Source organism: Talpa europaea, assembly GCF_964194135.1.
Source record: "Talpa europaea genome assembly, chromosome: 16".
In the NCBI taxonomy this organism is placed as follows: domain Eukaryota; kingdom Metazoa; phylum Chordata; class Mammalia; order Eulipotyphla; family Talpidae; genus Talpa; species Talpa europaea.
The window spans coordinates 48,193,204-48,212,883 of NC_140084.1; the positions used below are offsets into that span (position 1 = coordinate 48,193,204).

Genomic DNA, 19,680 nt, shown 5'->3' on the forward strand with positions numbered 1-19,680 from the left:
GCAGAGACATGACGTCACCTGTCACCAGTCTGGGGCACCTGTCCAGGTAAGTCACAGGGCTGGGATTTGAAGCCCAGCAGCCTGACTTCAGGGAAACTAATGGGGGAAAAAGGCCAAATTTAGTACTGATGAAACTTGACAGCTTCTTTTCTTGTGATGTATATGAAGACCACCCCCCCACTCTATTCTAGGGGTCTCTTTAATTTTGTCTGTGCTGGAAAATTTCTGTCAATATGTTTTGTCCTTGAGAAAAGAACTTTTCGTGCCATGGTTTCCTTGTCTGTACATGGGTTCTGGGGCGAGAACTGCTTCTAAGGTTGTCATGAGGATGAAATCCTAATGCACTGAGTGTGGAACCAGAGAACAAATTCTCAGTAAATGTGACCAATGTCCATCCTATATCACCCTGTAAACAACACCAAGGCCTCCGCCGCTGAGTTGCTGTAACCAAAGTGTCTGGCCCAGGTGGCTCGTGAACAGCAAGAATTTGTGTCTCTCGGTCCCGGAGGCCGGGGCCCATGTCAGCACACCCGCAGGGTGGGTCCGGCGAGGGCCCTCCTGGCTCATTGACAGGCTTTTGTTCTCAGGAGGCAGAAAGGGCCCAGGAGCTCTCTGGGGTCTCCTTATAAGGGCACCCCAAAGACCCCATCACCACATACCATAAATCTGGGGGACAGGTTTCAAAATATGAACGAGGGGAACATAGCACTCGACCTGTTGCAAAAAGAAGACACTCGTGCTGGCTGGCTTTTATGTGAGCTGATTTGTGGGGCCCAGTGTCTGACCCTGGTGGCCACACAGTGAATGGGGCGTGTGTTCAGTGGCGGGCAGAAGGCAGGGGGGCCAGTGGACTTGACCCCCTCCCTGGCTTAGGAAGGAGGGTCAGGGAGTATGGCCCTCAAACGGCCTGGACCCCTCAGCATCCCCAACTCTGCGTCCTCATCTGTTCCTACAAGTCTCGAGCCTGCGAGAACTCCCATGTGGAGGTAGGCCTGGGGCCAGAGCTCAGGTGCTGTAAGAGGGGAGTGGGGACTGAGTCCTGGACTTTCTCTGTCCCAGCCCCTAGCAGGGGGTGAGAGCAGGGGGTGAGAGCGCCCAGCAGAGCCTCCTGGACTTCCCCCTGGTTCTTTCTGCAACTCGCGTTGGAGATTTTAATTTTCAGAAATGCTTTCGTGAAATTTATTTTTTTTTAAATGCTTAGCCATACTTTTTTTTTTTTTTTAAATAGAGGCATGTTTTATTTATTTATTTATTTGTTTGTTTGTTTGTTTTCGTTTTATACATGCACTGGGTACAGTCAGAAGCGCGGGAGGGTGAGAGAATTCACCAGAGCCAGAGTGGGGAGCAGAGCAGGCAGAAGGACCGAAGTACACTGCTGAGGGGAGCAGCGGGCGGCAGGAGAGGTCTGTGCGCCATGTGGGACCCTCCTCTGGTGGCCGGGGAGCAGCCGGGGATGGAAGGCCGCGGGCAGCTTCGCAACCCAGCGTTCAACCGCTGCGCCACTGGGGAGGCCCTTTCGTGAAATTTAAATGCACCCGTCAATCTAGAAGCTGGAGAGCCTGGCGGGGGCTAAATGAGAGCCAGGAGGCCAGGGCCTGAGCGGAGTCGGTCTCTGACCGTGGTGCTGAAACCGCTGCTTTCCTATCAGACTCACACTGCGCGTGCGCACCCCGGTGCATGCTCACAGCACCGTGCACATTCCCTCACGCCTGCACACGCGGCCCCCCACTGCCCCTCAGGCCATGTGAGCGCCCCGCAGGAGGCAGATCAGGGGCAGTGACAGCCAGACCCTCCCCCTATGGGATGACACCATTTTATGATCCTTCAAAGAGCAGGTGGCGCCCCAGTGGCGCTGCTTCTCTGCTGCCTTTTGGAGTTTTGGGGAGTTCAATTAACTTCTTCATTTTAAGATTTTTATATATTTTTGCAAAGAAGAACTGGGGTACAGGCCAGAGGTGTGGGGGTGAGAGGATTCACCAGAGACAGAGTGGGGAGCACAACAGGCAGATCTACTGAAATACACTGCTGAGGGGAGCAGCGGGGAGACAGGAGAGGTCTGCTGCACGGTGTGGGCCAGCTCCCTGGCCGGGGGCTCGAACTCCAGCTGTCGTGGTGGTAGCCGGTCTAGGGGTGTGTGATGATGTCTAGCTGGGGGTTTAAGTTCCATTCTCTCACCTGAAGAAGAGCATCTTTTTATGTGTTACGTTTGTGTATCTTCTGTGGTAAAGTGGACCTGTGGTGAGCTTCTTCCTCTAGAAGAAAGGGTACTTGGGGTGTTCAAATGCCCTTTATCTGCTATGCAAGCAAGATGGACCTTCCCACGTGTATTAGTGTCCCAGGACAACAGAGAATCACAAACCAGGAGGCTGAAAATTACAGACATTTATTCTCTTACATTCCAGGGGCCAGAAGTCTGAAATTGAGGGGCCCCTCTAGGACTCTGGGGGCGGGGATGCTTTCCTTCCCAGCTTCTGGTGGCTGTTAGTGGGTCCCTGGCCTGCTCAGCTGGTGTCTGTGTGACCCCAGCCTCTGCCTGCCTCTTCACAGGCTCCCCATGTTGCATCTTCACAGCCTCTCACCTCTTGGTATAGGAACCCCACCATCCTGGGCCCACCCCTCTCCGGGATATCAGTGAAACTGTTGACACCTGTAATAACCATACCTCCAAATAAGGTCACGTTCTGAGGTGCTCATTCTGAGAACCGCAGCGTCTTCTGGGGGCGCACAGTTTAACCCACCACACTGCTGATTCAGCAGCCTGTGCCCTCAGTCGCGTCCAGCTCCCTCTCGGGAAAAGCGGTAGAACACTGCACCTCTGGGTGCGAGGTGGAACTGTCACCTCGGTGCTAGAGGTAGGCGTTTGACTACCTGTGAGGTGATTACCAGGTAGGTATAAAGGAGGCGTTTGACTCATTCAGGCTCAGAGAGGTCAAGTAACTTGCCCCACGTTGCTCAGCCCAGCCCACGGCTCTCCCAGGTCCATTCTCCAAGGGGCCCCAAGGTGGCGCCATAGAGCAAAGGCTGGATTCTGCAGCCTCGGGTCAAAAATCCTGTGTCCTGGGTGCGCAGGGGGCGTCTCTCCCGGAGCTCGTTAGGGTAACCCCGATGCAGACCTCCCAGGCGGGAGCAACAATCGAAGCTGCTGACCAGTTCCCAGGGAGCCTGGGTGGGGTGTGTGTGTTCACACCGGGCCCGGCATCGCGGGCATCTCCGGGACAGCTGCAGTGTCGCCCGCGGTCTCCGCCCCGTCTCCGCTCGCGTCCGGTCTTGGGGGCCCGGGCCCCGCGCGGCAGCCCCTGCTACGGGACAGAAACGGCTCTGAACCTCTCCCTGCCGGGCCGCCGTTACCCTGGGGGCTGGGCCCGGGGCGGAAACACGGCCTGGAGGTCAGACGCTGAGGCCGGGGAAGGGAGCAGGGGGCACGGAGGCGTCTGGAAGTGGGGGGAGGGTGAGACCAAGGGTCAGCAAAGGAAACCTGGGATCCAGGATTGTCCCCCCCCCCCACCCCAGATTCTCACCCCAGGAATCTTTCCTCCCTTTTCCTCTCTGCCTCTCCTTACCTCTGTCTTTCTTACCCATCCACCCACTCTGTCTGTCTGTCTGTCTTGCAGAGCCCTTTTCAGAACCTTTCTCAATTTCTTGGTGGTGCTGTTTCAGTGCTTCTAAAGCGTCCCAGGTTCCCCTGAGTCTCTAAATCCAAGTCTGTCTTTATTTATTTATTTTTTTTTTTGTGGGACCCTCCCCGGTGGCCGGGGATCAAACTGGCACTGCAGAGGCTGCGGGAAGCCTTGGAACCCAGCACTCAACCACTGCACCACCAGGGGAGGCCCTGTCTTTATTTTTTTTAAAGATTTATTTATGCATACAAGAACTTGGGGTACAGGCCAGAAATGCGGGGGTGAGAGGACTCACCAGAGACAGAGTGGGGAACAGAACAGGCAGCGGGCGAGTCAGGAGAGGTCTGCTGTGCCATGTGGGTAGCTCCCTGGCTGGGGACCCCAACTCGTGCTGCAGGGGCTGCGGACAGCTTCATAGGCTGTGTCTTAACCCCTTGCGCCACCGGGGAGGCCCTCAAGTCTGTCTTTAAATCACTTCTGGTGACTATTTTTCTAAGCTCTCAGAGTCTCTCTTCTCTCTCCCCCTCCTGCCCCTTCCCACCGTCTTCCTCCTCCCTCCCACCTCACCCCCCCCTCCCCCAGCCAGCTCCACGTCCCTGTCTGCTTGTCTTGGCTCCAGCACCATCTCGGTTTTGGGCACTGACTCAGGTCTCCTGCTCCCCTGATTCACCTGCTGGCTCCATACCAGCTGCAGAGATTGAGCCCCACTCACCCAGCCTCGCTGCCCCCAGCCCCTGAACTCCTCGAGGGCTCCCACCTGACCTCTGTCAGAGCTAGGGGGAGGAAGCTTGCAGCGGGGAGGCTGGCGCTCAGAGCAGCTTTGTCATCAGCGCCCGTCCTCACCTGCGGCTCCTCCCACCCGCAGTCAGATGCTTATCTGCTCCACGGAATGCGCAGGGCCGGTCCTCCACCAGCAGGGCTGGGGCCACGCCCTGACCTCGGTTTCCAGCCAGGATCAGCCACCCTGAGTGCCAGGGCCTGGGGGAGGACAAACCAGCTCTGCCAGCCTCACCCCGAGCCTCTGAAGTCCAGAGTCAATCCTGTGCATTTCAGGGGGTGCAGGTGAGTCAGCCGCAGGGGGTCGGGTTCGAATGTGGCCGTGGCCCAGCAGAATACAGTTCATGCAGCAGCCTCGGCTTGGGGGTCTCAGCTGAATTCTTACTCCCTTTAGTCTTTAGCTGCAGAGATGCGAACACAGGTTTCCTGATCCCCGCTGCTCCGGACAGAGGCTCTTCCCTTTCCTGTTGCCTCCCCCTTCTCCCTCTGCCCACCCTCCTCCCTCCCTCCCCACCTCTGCTCCCTCCCCCCTCCTCTGCTCCCTCCCCCCTCCTCTGCTCCCTACTTCCTCTCTCACTCCCTCTTCCCACCCTCCTCTGCTCCCTACCCCCTCCTCCTTCCCTCCCTCCTCCCTCTCTGCTCCTTCCCTCCCTCCCTCCTTCCCTCCCTCCTTCCCTCCTCTGCTCCCTCCTCTCTCCCTCCTCCTGCTCCTCCCTCCCTCCTCCCCTCCCTCCTCCTCCCTCTTCCCTCCCTCCTCCTCCCCCTCCTCCCCCCTCCTCCCTCTCTCCTCCCTCCCTCCTCTTCCTTTCCTCCTCCCTCCCTCTCTCCTCCTCCCTCCCTCTCTCCTCCTCCCTCCTTCCTCTGCTCCCTCCCTCCTCTGCTGTCTCACTCTTAGGAAATGTGTAGTGTGGTTCATATGGGCATGTAATTTTAATATATGTTACTGGTTTTAGATTTTTTTTTTAAAGATTTATTTATTTATGCATACAAGAACTGAGGTACAGGCCAGAGGTGCGGGAGGGTGAGAGAATTCACCAGAGCCAGAGCGGGGAGCAGAGCAGGCAGAAAGACCGAAGTACACTGCTGAGGGGAGCAGCGGGCTGCGCACCATGTGGGACCTTCCTCTGGTGGCCGGGGAGCAGCCGGGGATCGAACCGGCACTGCAGAGGCCACGGGCAACTTCGCAACCCAGCGCTCAACCGCTGCGCCACTGGGGAGGCCCTGGTTTTAGATTTTATATATGTGTAATCCATTCTCTCTCTCTCTCTCTCTCTCTCTCTCTCTCTCTCTCTCTCTCTCTCTCATTCTGTCCCAGTCACTTTTCAAACAGCACTTTCGCATTTTCAATTTTTGATGATGACGACAGCTAACATCTGTGTGTCCAGTATGGATCAGCTGGTGTTAATCTCTACGTTTCTGTCCTGAGCACTCACTGCCCTGCCCCTGGGTTGTGTAGTCTGGCAGCCTCAGGTGGCGACTTCGTGGCTGCGCAACGTGTCCTCCAGGTGATCACCCCAAAAGTCCACCATGACCGGCCTGTGCCCCCTCCCCCACTTCAGCCCCTCTGCTTCCCCTGCTCTCTGTGTCTAAGCCCCCACTGAGGGTTGTACACCCATCCCGTGCTTTGTTCATCGGCCCCACAGTGGGTAACCACACAAAGACCCAGCAGCCTCCCCAAGGGTGGACGACACGTGATGGCCACCTCCCAGCCACCACCGATGGCACCACAAGGCTTGAACTTACATGTGTCCCCAGCGGGCTGTGGGGATTCTCAGGGATGTATGGCCAGGCATGAACGCACTGAGTCACGGGGGGTGTGTGCACTTAATTCAATGGAGCAGCTCTGGATCATTCCTTGGGGTTTGGAGACACTGGAACATTCTACCGTCAGCACTTCCCCGCAACACCTGACACCGTCATCCTAATTCTCTGCAGCCTGATTGGTGCCAAGTGTGATATCTAATCGTGGTTTTGTGGTTATGTACATCTTTGATGACTTTGAGCACCCCTCGGAGGCACGCTAGCTGTGGGACTCTGCACAGCCCGCTCACACCCTTCGCTGCTCCCCGCGAGAATGGCATTTTCAGGTTGAAGTCACGTTGCATTATGGCATTAGACGTTTGTCTTCTACCTCATTCGGAGGTGCTTCCTGCTTGTCCAGCCCACATGTCACGAATGACTTCTCCAAGCCCATCCCCCTGCTGACGGCTCACTGTGCTCCCCTGCTGACGGCTCGCCGTGCTCCCCTGTGAGCCCAGACTCTGCGCTTTGACATAATCAAACTAAGTGGTGTCTTGTCTGGTGTTGTATGTTTTAGAAGTCTTACAAAGTCGTTCCCTGTCACAGAGATTCCAAGATCATCTCCTTAATTTTCTTCTAGTAGTTTCATAAGTGCATCTTCCATGTAGCTGTGGTCTTTGGGATGCCTGGAGTCCTCCATGTGTGATGCTGGATGAGAGTCAAGGCCTATTTCCTGGCACACTGAGCCGGTTATCCTGGAGCTGCAGACTGAGTTCCCATCTGCCCCCACCAAACTGAGGTTCTGTGATATCATATCTGACAAGTCCCCACGCACTGTAGAATGTCCTGCTCAAAGCCCACCAAGCTCTTTCTGTGCTGTCGCTTCTGGCTCCCTGACCCATTCATCTGTTCTTGCTCCACTACTCCACTATTTTTAACACGTTGATTTGTTTTGCAGCCTGTCTAATATCTAGTAGGGCAAGAAGCTTACTCTTGCACCACACAACGCTGCTCTTACCGTTTAGATCACCGTACAGGAAACAGACTGATCCTCTTTCCACCCGAAGTCAGAGCTGGTTACACAGTTGGCCCCTCCTGAGTCTTCACTCACATTTCCTGTCACCCCCGGCGGCCTCCATGCTGGAAAAGGCTCAGCCACATGCGGGAAGAGAAAGTGGAGACTGCCGGAAAACCCACACCATGCCTTAGCTCAGCCCTCTGTTCCTAGAAACTCTGCCCGCCATGAGTCCTTTGGACCGGCAGGTGCGAAACCAGCCTGGACACGGCGGTCTGGAGCTCTGAATTCCAAGCCCGGGGTCGGGGTCGGAGTCGAGCCTGGTGCAGGGGCTTCAAGTCAGCAAGACGCGGGCTGCTGTTGGCTTCCTGCAGCCCCATCTTCACCCTGCAGCTTTCACCGTACCGTGCCAAGTGGCTGGTCCGCCTCTGGGCACCCGCCTTCCAGCTGGGAGGAGGGAGAAGGTCTACTTGGAATAGGGAACATCCTCCCTTTACCAGCAAAGCAAGAGCTTCCCAGGAAATCCAGCCACCCGCTTCCCGTTTACAAGACACAGCTTGGCGTTGGGGCCCGTGGTGGCCTGGAAGTGGGGTGAACATCTTTACCCACCTTTCCCACCACCCCATTGCAAGAGTTGGGATGGGATATGGAGGAGAGAATGGTGGCCTCCCCCTATCTCTCCCCCTGACCTGGAACCCCTTGCACTCTGCCATGAGAGGCAGAAGCAAGGGCTGGGTGAATGAGAAGCAAGCACTGGGCTCCCCACTTTCTCACCCTGGTCTTAGATGTCACATCAGCACCTTATCTTTAATGTTGTCGAAGTGATCGGAAGCCATGGCCTGTCCACCCCTAGTGAAGGTGGGTGAAGGCGAGCACCTGCACATGTCTGCTGTGAGAACAAAAGGCTTTTCATTCAGTGGGAATGATACAAGATGTCTGGCTGCACCTACAAACCCCCTGTGGAGCAGACACACCAAAAACAGGATAACACACCTGTGGCTTTGTTTACACTAGCGTGCTGTGCTTCCGAACATCTACGCAAGGAGAGAAAGACAGGCCTGCGCCCGGCAGGGCTGGGGACAGAGTGGGTTCCCTGGGAGGTCCTCTGGGTTGTCCAGGAGGTTCTGTTGCTCCACATGGGTGCCCTTCTGTTTTGTGAAAATTCATGGAATTATGATACGTAGGAGTTCAAATGCATCCTTCCACAAAAGGTTAATTTAAAATACGGCTACAAGGAAGCCGGGGCAGACACTGAGGCTGACCCTGTTTCTACCCACCTCCCCTTCTTTGATAAGAAAACCCTGAATTCCCCCTCCTCCCTCCACTCTCCCCCCATCTCCCCCCTTCTACCTCCCCCCACCTCCCCCCACTCCCCCACATCCCCCTCCTCTTGTTCAGGCCATTTGGGGAAAGGTTCTGGTTGCAACCTCAAGAAATGAATCCTGATTGGTGCAAATCAACCATGTGGTGCCCTTCCCCTATCCTGTGATTGACTTAGAGGAGGTCACGTGACCCAACTCTGGCCAAAAGAGGAGAAAATTCTGCTGGGATGGACTTTGGAAAAGTCACACCCTTTTTCCCTACAGAGACTGGCTAGTTACTGACCCTGAGTTCAGGACCCCACAGAGCAAGGACCCCCGGAGGCTCGCAGCGGCCCTTATGCACACGTGTTGGTGTTAGAAGCTAAATTTTTTTTAAAAAGATGTATTTATTTATGCATACAGGAACTGGGGTGTAGGTCAGAGGTATGGGGGGGTGAGAGGATTCATCAGAGACAGAGTGGGGAGCAGGACAGGCAGATCCACTGAAATCCATTGCTGAGGGGAGCAGCAGGGAGACAGGAGAGGTCTGCTGCACCATGTGGGTAGCTCCCTGGCCAGCCGGGGATCGAACTCGTGCTGCAGTGGCTGCAGAGAGCTTCATAGGTTGCATCTTAACCTCTTGCGCCACCAGGGAGGCCCCTGAATTTTTTCTTATTGCCAAAAGCAGGTCAACTAACAGCATGAGGTTGGAAAATAGGCTCAAGATTGCCTCTTAGCTAGGATTCTGCTCCATCTAGATGGATCAATTTTGCTGTTATGAATGTAACTACCGGCGTCTCCGGGAATTCTGTCAGCACTATTTATTCCTGTTTGTGTGCCCCATCACGATGTGTTCTGCCTTGCGATGGGAGCGGGGCTGACTTCACGTCTGCACAGCACCTTGGGCATCAGGTCCGCCATTGCCCAGCACCAAGGACAAATGACGCATCATTGTAGGTCAGAGAGACCTCAACCTTGGCTCCCCAACCGTTGTCGAATATCCCCCAAAACTATTGTGAGGACTTGTATATCGCTGGGCACTAGTTATTGCCTATTATTATATCATTTCTTATGCCATCCTCCCATGTTATGGGTAGTGAAATTAAGGTCCAGAAAGAGTACAGGACTTTTGAGAGGTGGCTCAGTACTGTTTCAGTACCCCCCAGCCCCCCCAACCCCCCTTCCCCCGGCCCACGACCTCCCTCGGCTGCACCCCCAAGGCGGGTGCTTGTGGGGTGCGCGCGGAGTAGCACTTTGTAGCTGGTGGCGCCACCCCCTCCTTGGCCATAGCTGATTGGACCCGGAATCTGCCTGTCTGTTGGGGAGGGCCAATCAGGTGGTTTCTCCTCTCTGAGCACTAAGAACGGCCAATAGCGAGTGGGTGGGGGCGGGAATGCTAGGGTAGGTCACGCCCCGTCGGGCGCCGCTGGGCGGGGGGAAGGGAGGCGCGCGCGGGCGTCGTGGGGCGTCCCGCGGCGGCCGCGGGGCTCCCGCATTCTCCGGCTTCTCCCTCCCCGCCACCCCCGTCCCCGCCGTGGCCCGTAAGCAGCGCCATCTCGTCCTCGCGGCCGGCCGGCGAGGTCTGGGAGGAGCCCCAGCTCCGCCGTCGGCGCCGCGTCCGTGGCCGCCCGACCCGGCGCGGAGCGTAACCCGCGTCCGGCGCCTTCCGGCCCCGGGGGCCCCGCCGGTCCCACGCAAAGCCCCCGCTCCGTCCCGCCCCAGCCCGCCGCCCCCAGTGCGCAGGGTGCGCCCAGTCGGCCCGGCGACCCCCGACGGCGGCGGCGGCTTCCTGCTGCCTCCGCGCCTGCGGCCGCAGGTGCGCGTGTCGGGTCCGGCGGCCGCGGCCCACCGCGCGCCTCTGGGCCAAAGCGCCCGCAGACGGGGCGAGCTCCCGGCGAGCCGCGGGACGATCCTGAGCCTTTTCTGCCTCCTGCAAGTCACCGTCTCTGCGCTCAGGGCGCCTCCCTCCTTCCTCAGACTCTGCGTGCGGGCTGGCCTCCGCCGGCCCTCGGTGAGGCCCCGCCTCCCAGGCAACCCCCCGGGCGGTCCCTCCCCCGCGGATCTCTACCACTAACCCCTGCTGCAAAGCCTCTGCCCTCTGCAGTCACCTGCACGTAGGCACTAGGAATTAGGACACGCTGGTCTTGGAAGGGGCGGTGACCCTCCCACACCACGCTGGGAAGCACACCCCCCAATTCCTGCTGTCCCTCAGCCCTCTCCGTTCAGACTGCTCAGAGTTCCTTCCGGTTCCCCCATCTCTGTTCTGCTTGTCTCCCCTTGCTTAGAACGCAGCTCCAGGAGGTAGGGAGTCCTATTCCCTGTGTACCCCTGTGGGTATCCCCAGCACCTGGCCTGGCTCCTGGCAGAGCACCATCAATATTGGAGAAGGACGTAAAGGGAGCTTGAGTAAATTTCTATTTTGTGGGGTTTTTTTTGGGGGGGTGCTTTGCAACTGAGCAAACAGGTGGAGGGAGGAGGAGGACGAGGGGAGTGGAGAGGGCACCACCGAGTGCGCTTCTCAGACTCTTTATTTCTGGGACCATGTGTGGGCCATAGCAGCAGAAAGAAGGTGGGCCCCGGAAGAAAGCATGGGGGGGCCAAGGAGCAGCCCCACCCTGGCCATCCGTGAACTGTCTCCAGGGTCCAGTCAGAGAGGCAAGGTCAGTCCATGGTGGAGAAGGGGTTCCCTGATTCCCGGGTACCCCAGGATGCTCAGGGAAGGGGCAGGAAGATGTACCTCCTCCCTGTATTGGGGAAAGAACTGGGTCCCTGTGGGAGTGTGGGTGTGGGGGGCAGCAAAGTGGGGGAGGTGTCCAGGGGTAACTCATCAGTTGGACCTGATAGTGTCCTGGATCCACTTGTTGAACTGGCAGAGGTTGGTGTAGACACCAGGTCTGTTGGGCTTGGCGCAGGGAAAATCCCCCCAGGACACGAGGCCTTGGAGAAAGTTGTTGCAGACCACAGGACCCCCAGAGTCGCCCTGTGGTGGAGCAACGGGGCAGAGGAGCCGAGAGGTGGCGGGAGGGAGACACAGATGGAGAGGGAGCAGGACCGGACACAGGTGGAGAAGGCAGAGGGGACGAGACAGACGAGAAGGAGGCGCAGGTAAAAGGAGAGAGACACAGGGAGAATATTAGCATTTCACCCCATGACCCACCTTAGAAACCCTACTTGTCCCCGATGAAGATTGTGCCCCATGACCACCACTGACATAGGGGCTGAGTAATTCTTGGTGGTGGGGGGCTGTGGGGGCACCTGAAGATGTTTAGAAGCATCCCCGACCCTCCGGGCACACTGAGACAGCAGACGTTGGCAGCGCCAAGGTCCAGGGGCAGAACCACTGTTGGGACGCTCTTGCCTTGCCTTGTCCTTAATTCGCCATAATTCCCTGTAATTGCCTCCCTGGAACAATACTCACTGCTCTTTGCTGTCATTTCTTATTTATGTTTATGCAAAACACGAATACCTACAGACTCCTGGTAATGATTACAAGGAAGCCTGACATCTGGCTTCTTGCACTTGGACAGTTCCAAGACCAAAGGGCTTGGCTGCCTCCGCCTCACATTCCAGCCTCTCGAGGCGAAACTGCCTCATTCCTGTCCTTGGCATCGCAGCCCTGCAGAGCATCTTTGGAGAAGCGCTTGGCTAACGGCTCTGAGCCCTGGCCCTTGCCGCGTGTGGCTAATAACGAGTTAATGTGCAGGCGCACGCGAGCTCCTTAAACAGGTCCCCGCAATTAGCTGCCATGATGATTCTATCTGTATCATATTGTCATGGCTATTATTTCTTACTTTGAGTGGCCGCACCCAGATCACAGGCTGGTGTTGAAAAGCAACTTGAGGTCTACCCCCCCAAAAAAAAATTATCTTGGCTACAGAGAAACTAAATTGTTTAAAATGCTGGCATTTGAATTTGATGCTCTGTCACCGATAAAAATCCTTTCACCCACACATCTGTCCAGACGAGTGGGCTGCCTTTGTGAGTGGGGACAGACATGAAGTTGGGAGACCTGCTAAGCTGTTGTAACTGTCAGGTTTATAAAACTGGTGGTGGGGCACCTCACTGTCAGGACAGGCCAGTGCCGAGAGGAGCGAGGAGAGAGCTGGTTCACTAGATCCTTGGAGGATCCCTGAGGCATGAATACAGGAAAGGGCCTCGAGGACTCACAGTTTCATTGTAATTTCTGTCCTTCTCAATGTGTTACAGACAGAAATTCTATGCTGGCTACCAAGAAATACCAGTTGAAATTCTGATTATTGAAATCCCAGTTGAATTACTGAGGATTTCCTACAGCAAAGGCTGCAGTGAAGGCCTCATCTACTAAGGAACTGAGTGCCTCTAACTGTATTAGCCTCATGAGATTCTATTTAAAAAATCATACAAGAGTTGAGAAAATTAGGAAGTTATTTTGTGACAATTTGAAGACTCATCTGGCTAGGGTAACAAGGAAAAAAATATTTGTTCATTATTGCCTCCCACCCATATCTCCACCCCCAAGTCCTTCTGATACCCCCATGCCTGCCACGCCACCTCCCAGACCCATCCACACTGTCCCCAAACACGTTGACTTATTTCTGTTCATTGACTGGCCCCCTGCCCCAGGACCTTTGCACCTGCTTTTCTCACCCCTTAACCTTGGCAGGGCTGGCTCTTTGTGTCTGTTCACACACTACCTACGAGAACAGGCCCTCCCTTCCCAACCACCATTTTTAATATTATCTCTGATTGTTCATGGTCATAAAGTTTTTTTTTTTTTCTGTATAACCCTAACTACCCTCTGAAATAATTACCTGGTATATACAGTTTCTTGGTCATGGATTTCTTTTTTAAGTTTGACTTCCTTCCCTCCCCGGCCCTTCCAACAGCTTTCTCACCAAGCCTCTGCATTAAAAATTCTCTTTTCTCAAACCCTACCAAAGGGTTCTATTTTCCTTCCTCAAGACATTTGACCAGCATTTGTTGGTAAACCTTCATACTACACAGTGTAAGGAAACAGGACACTTCATTGCCAGCCACCTGAAATTTACCACAATAAGAGACTAACTGAAGTCTGGGAGGTAAAGAGCCTCTTTAGATGTGATTGTTTTGTGCAGTGCACAGTGCACAACCTGCACAACCATACAAAGCAGACTTGATCTCTCCTTCTAGACCTGTGCTGCCCGTTACACTAGCCACTAGCTACAGGGGGCTGTTGAGCCCCTGAAACATGGTAGCCCAAACTGAGATCTGCTGTCAATGTAAAAATACATGTGCCAATTTTGAGAATCTTCTATGGGGAAAAAAAGGATGTAAAATGTCTCATTTGTATTGCTTTATATTAATCACATTTTGAAATGACACTAGGATACATGAGATGAAATATGAAAGTTCATCTCACCTGTTTCTTTTTTTTTTTTCCCTTTAAAAACATTGCTACTAGAAAATTTCATTCTGTTTCTACTAGATAACGTTGCTCCAGAATGAGGCAGGGGTCCTAGCCAGTTTGACCCTCGCAGGGGCCCCCACATGTGGCAAGGCTGCAGATTACAGAGCCAGCCCCCCTGTGTACCTGCCAGTGAGCGGAACCGCTGTCACCCTTACCTGGCAGGAGTCTCGGCCATCTTGGTCGCCAGCACAGAACATGGTGGCGTCTATCTGTCCTGGGTAGGCAGCCTTGCACCTCTCCTGGCTCAGTATGGTGATGTTCAGGCATTGCAGAACCTTCGGGAAGTTAACTGTGAACAGAGACAGAGCAGAGCTGCAGCAGATGGAGGAGAAAGACGGGGTGGCAGAGAAACAGAGGGAAGACGGGTGGGGGACATCTGGAGGCACCCGGAGCTCACCCTTGGGGCTGCTGGTCGTGCCCCAGCCAGAGACTATGCAGCTGGTGCCCGCAGATGGGCAGCGGGAGGAGATGCTGATGGGTTTGACGGTCTGGCTCTCGTGGATTCTTCGGTTGAGTTTGATGAGCATGAGGTCATTGGAATGACCTGGGTGGGAGTAGCCGGGGTGGGGGATGGATTTGATCCCCTTGAACAGCTGCTGCCCAGATTCATAGACAGGAGACAGAGAAAGGTGGCCGAGGCGGATTCGGACAACTCTGAAGAAGATGGCACAGGTCACCAACCACCCTGAGCCCATCCCCCCATCCAGGGCCAGCTACCACCCAAACCCAGTCCGGACCCCCACACCACCAACCAACCCCGGGCACCACACCTGCATCTTCATCTGCAACCCCAGCCCTCTCCCACACAGAAACCGCCAATGAAGGCACTGCAACCCCAAATCTAACCAACCTAACCCCAACCCATCCTCGAGTCTATCCATCCTCAGTCTCAACTGCACCCCAGCTCCATCTCTATCTCCACCCCACCCCCTCCCATCTCACCCCCAATTCTAAAGCCAACCCGAATCACACCTTCATTCCCAAGCATCCATCAGAAGCATTTCCAACCCCAGGAATCCAGCCCACCCCTAACTCTGTCCTCTCCCTGCAACGCCAACCCAGGCCCCCCACTCTGCTCTCCGCCATTCGCCCTCCTCCTGCTCGCTCACCCCCAGTCCCGCCCGCCAGCCCTCCTCCTGGGCCAGACACCCCCCCAACGCCCCCCGCCCGCCTCCGCCGACCCCACTCACGGCTTGTGGCAGTGGGCGGCCGTGAGCAGCCACTGCGGGTGCACCACCACGGCGCCGCAGTACAGCTGGCTGTTGGACAGCAGCAGCGCGCCCTGCCACGGCTGGGCGTCCCGGTCGCACTCGGTCCCGTTCACGATGCGGCTGCTGCTGTCGTCCGACCTGGTGTCCTCCCCGGCCCCGGCGCCGAGCTCCCGGGTGCGGCCGGAGGGCCCCCCGGCGGCAGGGGGGTTGTCGCAGGTCACATCGTTCGCCAGAAGGGGCTCTGGGGGAGGGGGCGGGGGCTTGAGCTCGGGGGCGGGGCCTGGGCTCGGGGGGCGGGTCTTAGAGTCGGGGGCGGAAGTCTGACCACGGCCGCTTGGTTGAGGGGGCGGGGCCGGGGCTTTAGGGGCGGGGCCTGGGGCGTGGGGGCGGAGCCGCTGGGGAAGCAAGGCGTAGAACTTCAGGTTCAGGAAGTGAGGCTGAGCTCTGCCTGCAGTTCTCACGCTTTCTGGGAGGGACCCGAACGCATTGGGCAAGACCGGGGAGGGTGAAACTGCACAACCTCAGAGGAGAAGCCAAGGGTCTGGGGCCAGGGGAGCCTAGGGGTGGCCAGGAGAGCTGAGCTGAGCGGGTGGGATTGGGGTCAAGAAATAGAGTCATGCCTCAGTGAATGGGGTCCGGGCTGGTGGCAGCAGAGCCTGAGAGGTGAAAAGGGTTTGGGGTCGACTTGGGTAAGCCCAGGGCCAGGTCACGCCGCAGAGGTGCATACTACGAAGAGCCCCGATTCGCGGAGGGCAAGTGAGGCAGGGCTGCATTTGTTGCAGGCAGGATGAGCTGGAGACTGTGAGCCAGAGGGAGCGCCACAGGGGCGGGGCCTGGCTGGGAGGGGATAGGCGGATGGGGTAGGCGGCTCTACATGACATCGTACTAGCCAGTGCAGTTGAGGAAAGGGGTGGAGTCAGAGCTTATGGGCGGGGCAAGAGTTGGGGGAGCAGACCCCCTCCCCACAGAGTGCTCATAGCCACTGCTCTGTAGTAGTAGGGGACAGTGGGGGAGGGCAGGACTGGCTTTCTGAATTCTGAAACACAAACATACCTCACGCATCCTCCTGCCAACACCCTCCTCCCACACGCAGGCCTGCAGACACCTCACCCCACCACCCCAGTTTCCCCCCAGTGTCTCTGTTCTTCGCATTCCTGCTGACCAGAGAAACCTCGTTAGTGCAGATTCCCAAGAAAACCGCGCACCAGACTGTCACAGACAAGCACACATGCAGTCGCAAGGAGACACTGGCAACCCAGGCGCTCCCCAGGGGCACCGGTGTGGGCGACTTCCCACGATCTCCCGCAGCCACGCAGGGCGCGGGGACGCACGCCCCAAAGACAGCGATGCAAGACCCACCGCTGCCACACACACTGTCTCAGAGTCACAGCCCGCCACACACCCGCGGTCCCCTGAGACAGGGCCCTGAACCCACACACAGAGCCCATCCCACTCCCGCCCCGCCCACACCAGGCCACAGGGACCCCAGAGCCCCAAGCTGCTCCACGGTCACTGGGTGGGCACTGGGTGAGCAAGTGCTGTCATCCCACACAATGCGGTGACGGGGCTGGGGGTGGGGGGGGGCGGGGCAGGAGCCCAGAGGCCCTTGGTCAAGAGAAAAGCCAAATGGCCCCACGCACGGGCGCAGGCAGGTTTAGCCCACAGTGGCCACATGCCACCCCCACGAGGTGCGCGCACCGCCCACACCATCAAACTTGGCCCCTTGAGATGGGAGCAGGGACTGCGCACATGTGCACAGATACAAGCAGATTCCCAGTCACCCCATCTTGGACCCCAGGCTTCCAGTCACGCAGGGTCCCTGGGATGGGCGCTCCAGTCACACTGTCACCAACGCCGCTGGCACGCACAAACAGGGGCTCCATTACCTGTGCCCCCCAGAATCAGGGCTGTGATCAGGGCACTGACCAGCCACTTCCCAGGAGGTCCTGCTATAGCCATGGCCACTGCACCTGGTGAGGAGGGAATGGGGATCCAGTGACTCCCGGAACCCCTCCTACCTCCCCTCTCTACCGGGTTTCCCAGACCCGGAGAAGGAACACCAGGGGCGCTAAATCAGGCCCCAGGAGCTGCAGGCTTGAAGCAGCTGACATCCAGCATACTTCTCCTCCAGTGTGGGGGAGTGGGGGGGAGAGAGAAAAGAGAGATGGGTTGTAGCTGAGACCAGAGCTAGACCCTGAGGCCTCTGTCCCTCCCCAGCCCCCTCCCCAGGCCTCACCTGCCTCGTCTGTCCCCGGATAGGGGTGGGGAGCCCTCCCAGCTCCGTGCACTCCTCAGGCCTGCTGTCCTGCCCTGCCGCCCGACTCTGGGCACTGAGCCGGAGTTATAACCACCCACCCACTATCCCCAGGGCGAATTCCCAGGTAGTGAGGCGTCCTGCCGGGCCTCCGCAGTCACTCCTCCTGCCTCCCCCCACCTCCGCCCCCAGAGCACCCCCCACCCAGTCTGGAGGGCCACTCCCTGGCCTGGGATTGGGGAGGGGTCTCCGCTTTCTGGCTGGCAAGCCCTGCATGCAAGGATTTTCTGGCTTCTCTGAGCCTCTCACTCTCTGCCTCTCGCCACCCCGCCTCCTAAACATCTTTCCATCTTGGCCTCTGCATTTTCAAGCCCTTTTGTCTGTGTCTGACACCCTACCTCCTCCATGGCTTGCTCTGACTTGGTATTTATGCCTATGTCTGTGTGTCTTTGCATCTAAGACTTTTCGTCCCTCTGTCTCCTGTGCCCTGCATTTTGGGCTGGGAAAGCTTGGGTCACTCCACTAAGTGCCAGCCTCTCAACCCTTCTCCTGCCCCTCACCTGGGGCCCCGGCCTGGTTGAAAGGGGCAGGGATCCAGTCTGGGGGACCTTGAAGCCGCCTCAGCCTGCTGGACCAGCGGGGCGTGGGTGAGTTGGGCAGGGCTGCCTGTGGATGGGGAAAGCACCTACTAGGCCAAGCCGGGGCGGTTGGCTCCTGCCTTTTTGCAAATGGGGCCCTGGGTGGGGAGCCCAGAAAGTGTTTTTGCCCCTGAGTGCCAGGTCATCTGAGACTGCCTCCCAGACCACTTCCCCATCCTGGCCCTTTGTCTGATGCCGCCCTCAACTGGCTCCACGTCTCCTCCCCACAAAGATGTGAGCCCCTGGTTCAACACCTGTTTACCCCTGGCGACCCAGATCCATCCATGAACAAAACTAAGGGCCAGATGCCTGGAAGCGCCACTTGGCACGTTTCCGTGGCCCAGACCCTACAGGTAGGAGCAGTCCTCAGGAGGAGCAATCTTATTTTGGTGATTGCAATGAGCACAGTGTGCATGACAGTGGCCGAACCCCACCGGTGAGTTTGCAAACCTGAACTTGAGGCACGTGTTTCTGTTCTGCACAGGGCTTTGTAACAGCGCTGGGTCCCATTTACAAACTGAGTTAATCCAATGTCTTCAAACGTTGCAAACCACATTCCTAAAGCCAATCCATTTAATCTGGATGCTCGATTCAGGGCGCCCTTCCAGTGGTCAGGAGAACCTTCCAGAGCGTATCGCTAAATGTCTATGCCTGTGTACATCACATTCGCCAGTAGGCTCGACGAGGGGATCTTTTGCATACCCCCGAGCCAGTGGTAACAGAGTCACCTATCAGTGATGCGTGTCTAGTTGAAACCACGAGGCCACCCCGAAAAAAGGGAACAGTCTCTGACGCACAAGCTCCTGACGTACCACGCGTGCAGGGTTGGTTCTGCTTCCAAAAATATTACTCATGGGAAGAGTCGGGCCTTTAAACCTTGGTGAGAGCAACAGTAGAGCCTCCCTGTGCCTCAGTTTCCCAACCTGAGAAATGGGAGCCGCAGCTATGAGGATTAGTTTCGAGACACAGCCTCTAGAACAGAACCTGGCATGGGAACTGTCTGCCGTCAGCAGTGGCTGTTACCCATTCGGAAAGACAGTTCCTCCTCAACTAACCCGACATGGGTTTGGGGGGGGACATTCATAGACTGGGCTCAGGGTGACCCCCTTGAGTGTCATGGCCCTATTTATGGCTCAAAACAGGGTTGGTCAAGGTGGCCACGGGCCATTTGCATGAACTAATACTTCCATATATGCATAGACATCGACCACTCCCTCCTATCACGCCCCTTGGTAAGATTTGCTTCCTTGAGGCATGTAAATGTGGTTTTTCTCCAATTCTAGAGACCTTTGGAACTGAGGAATCCTGCTTTTTTCATCACCCTTTCACTGCCACCTCATAAAATGACACATGGTTGACTTTGAGTATCTCCCAGGACATGGTCACTCTGTGTGAGGCCTTCCAACTTCACTCTGCTCTGTGCTGGGCAAAAAGGTGCCATCAATGTTAGTGAAACAAGTAGATAATGTCTGGAGGGTGATGGGATTGGCTTATGGTGTTAAATCTCTCCAGCTGTCTGGTGGAGAGTAGACAATGGGGTGCGAAGGCAGAAGCCAGGAGTCCAGTGAAGTGGCCACAGCCGAGCCAGGTAGTCATCTTCGAGTCTCCTGTTCCGACACATTCCTCCACTTACACCTCTGGCCCTGTGTTGTTCCCTCTTTTCCCTTTCCTCTGGGGAGCCACCACCTGTCCCACTCTCCAC

General features: G+C 56.7%; 1 protein-coding gene across 1 annotated transcript; it reads right to left on the bottom strand.

The window, feature by feature from the left end:
- Window positions 1–11,032: 11,032 nt before the first annotated feature.
- On the bottom strand, window positions 11,033–17,045 carry LOC311186551 (kallikrein-5-like; the record flags this gene model as incomplete). Its single annotated transcript, XM_084257630.1, has 5 exons — window positions 11,033–11,430; window positions 14,031–14,164; window positions 14,273–14,529; window positions 15,066–15,327; window positions 16,973–17,045. The coding sequence occupies 5 exons, from the start codon at window positions 17,043–17,045 to the stop codon at window positions 11,278–11,280; spliced, it is 879 nt and encodes a 292-aa protein (XP_084113756.1). The 3' UTR covers window positions 11,033–11,277.
- Between the last annotated feature and the right edge of the window lie 2,635 nt (window positions 17,046–19,680).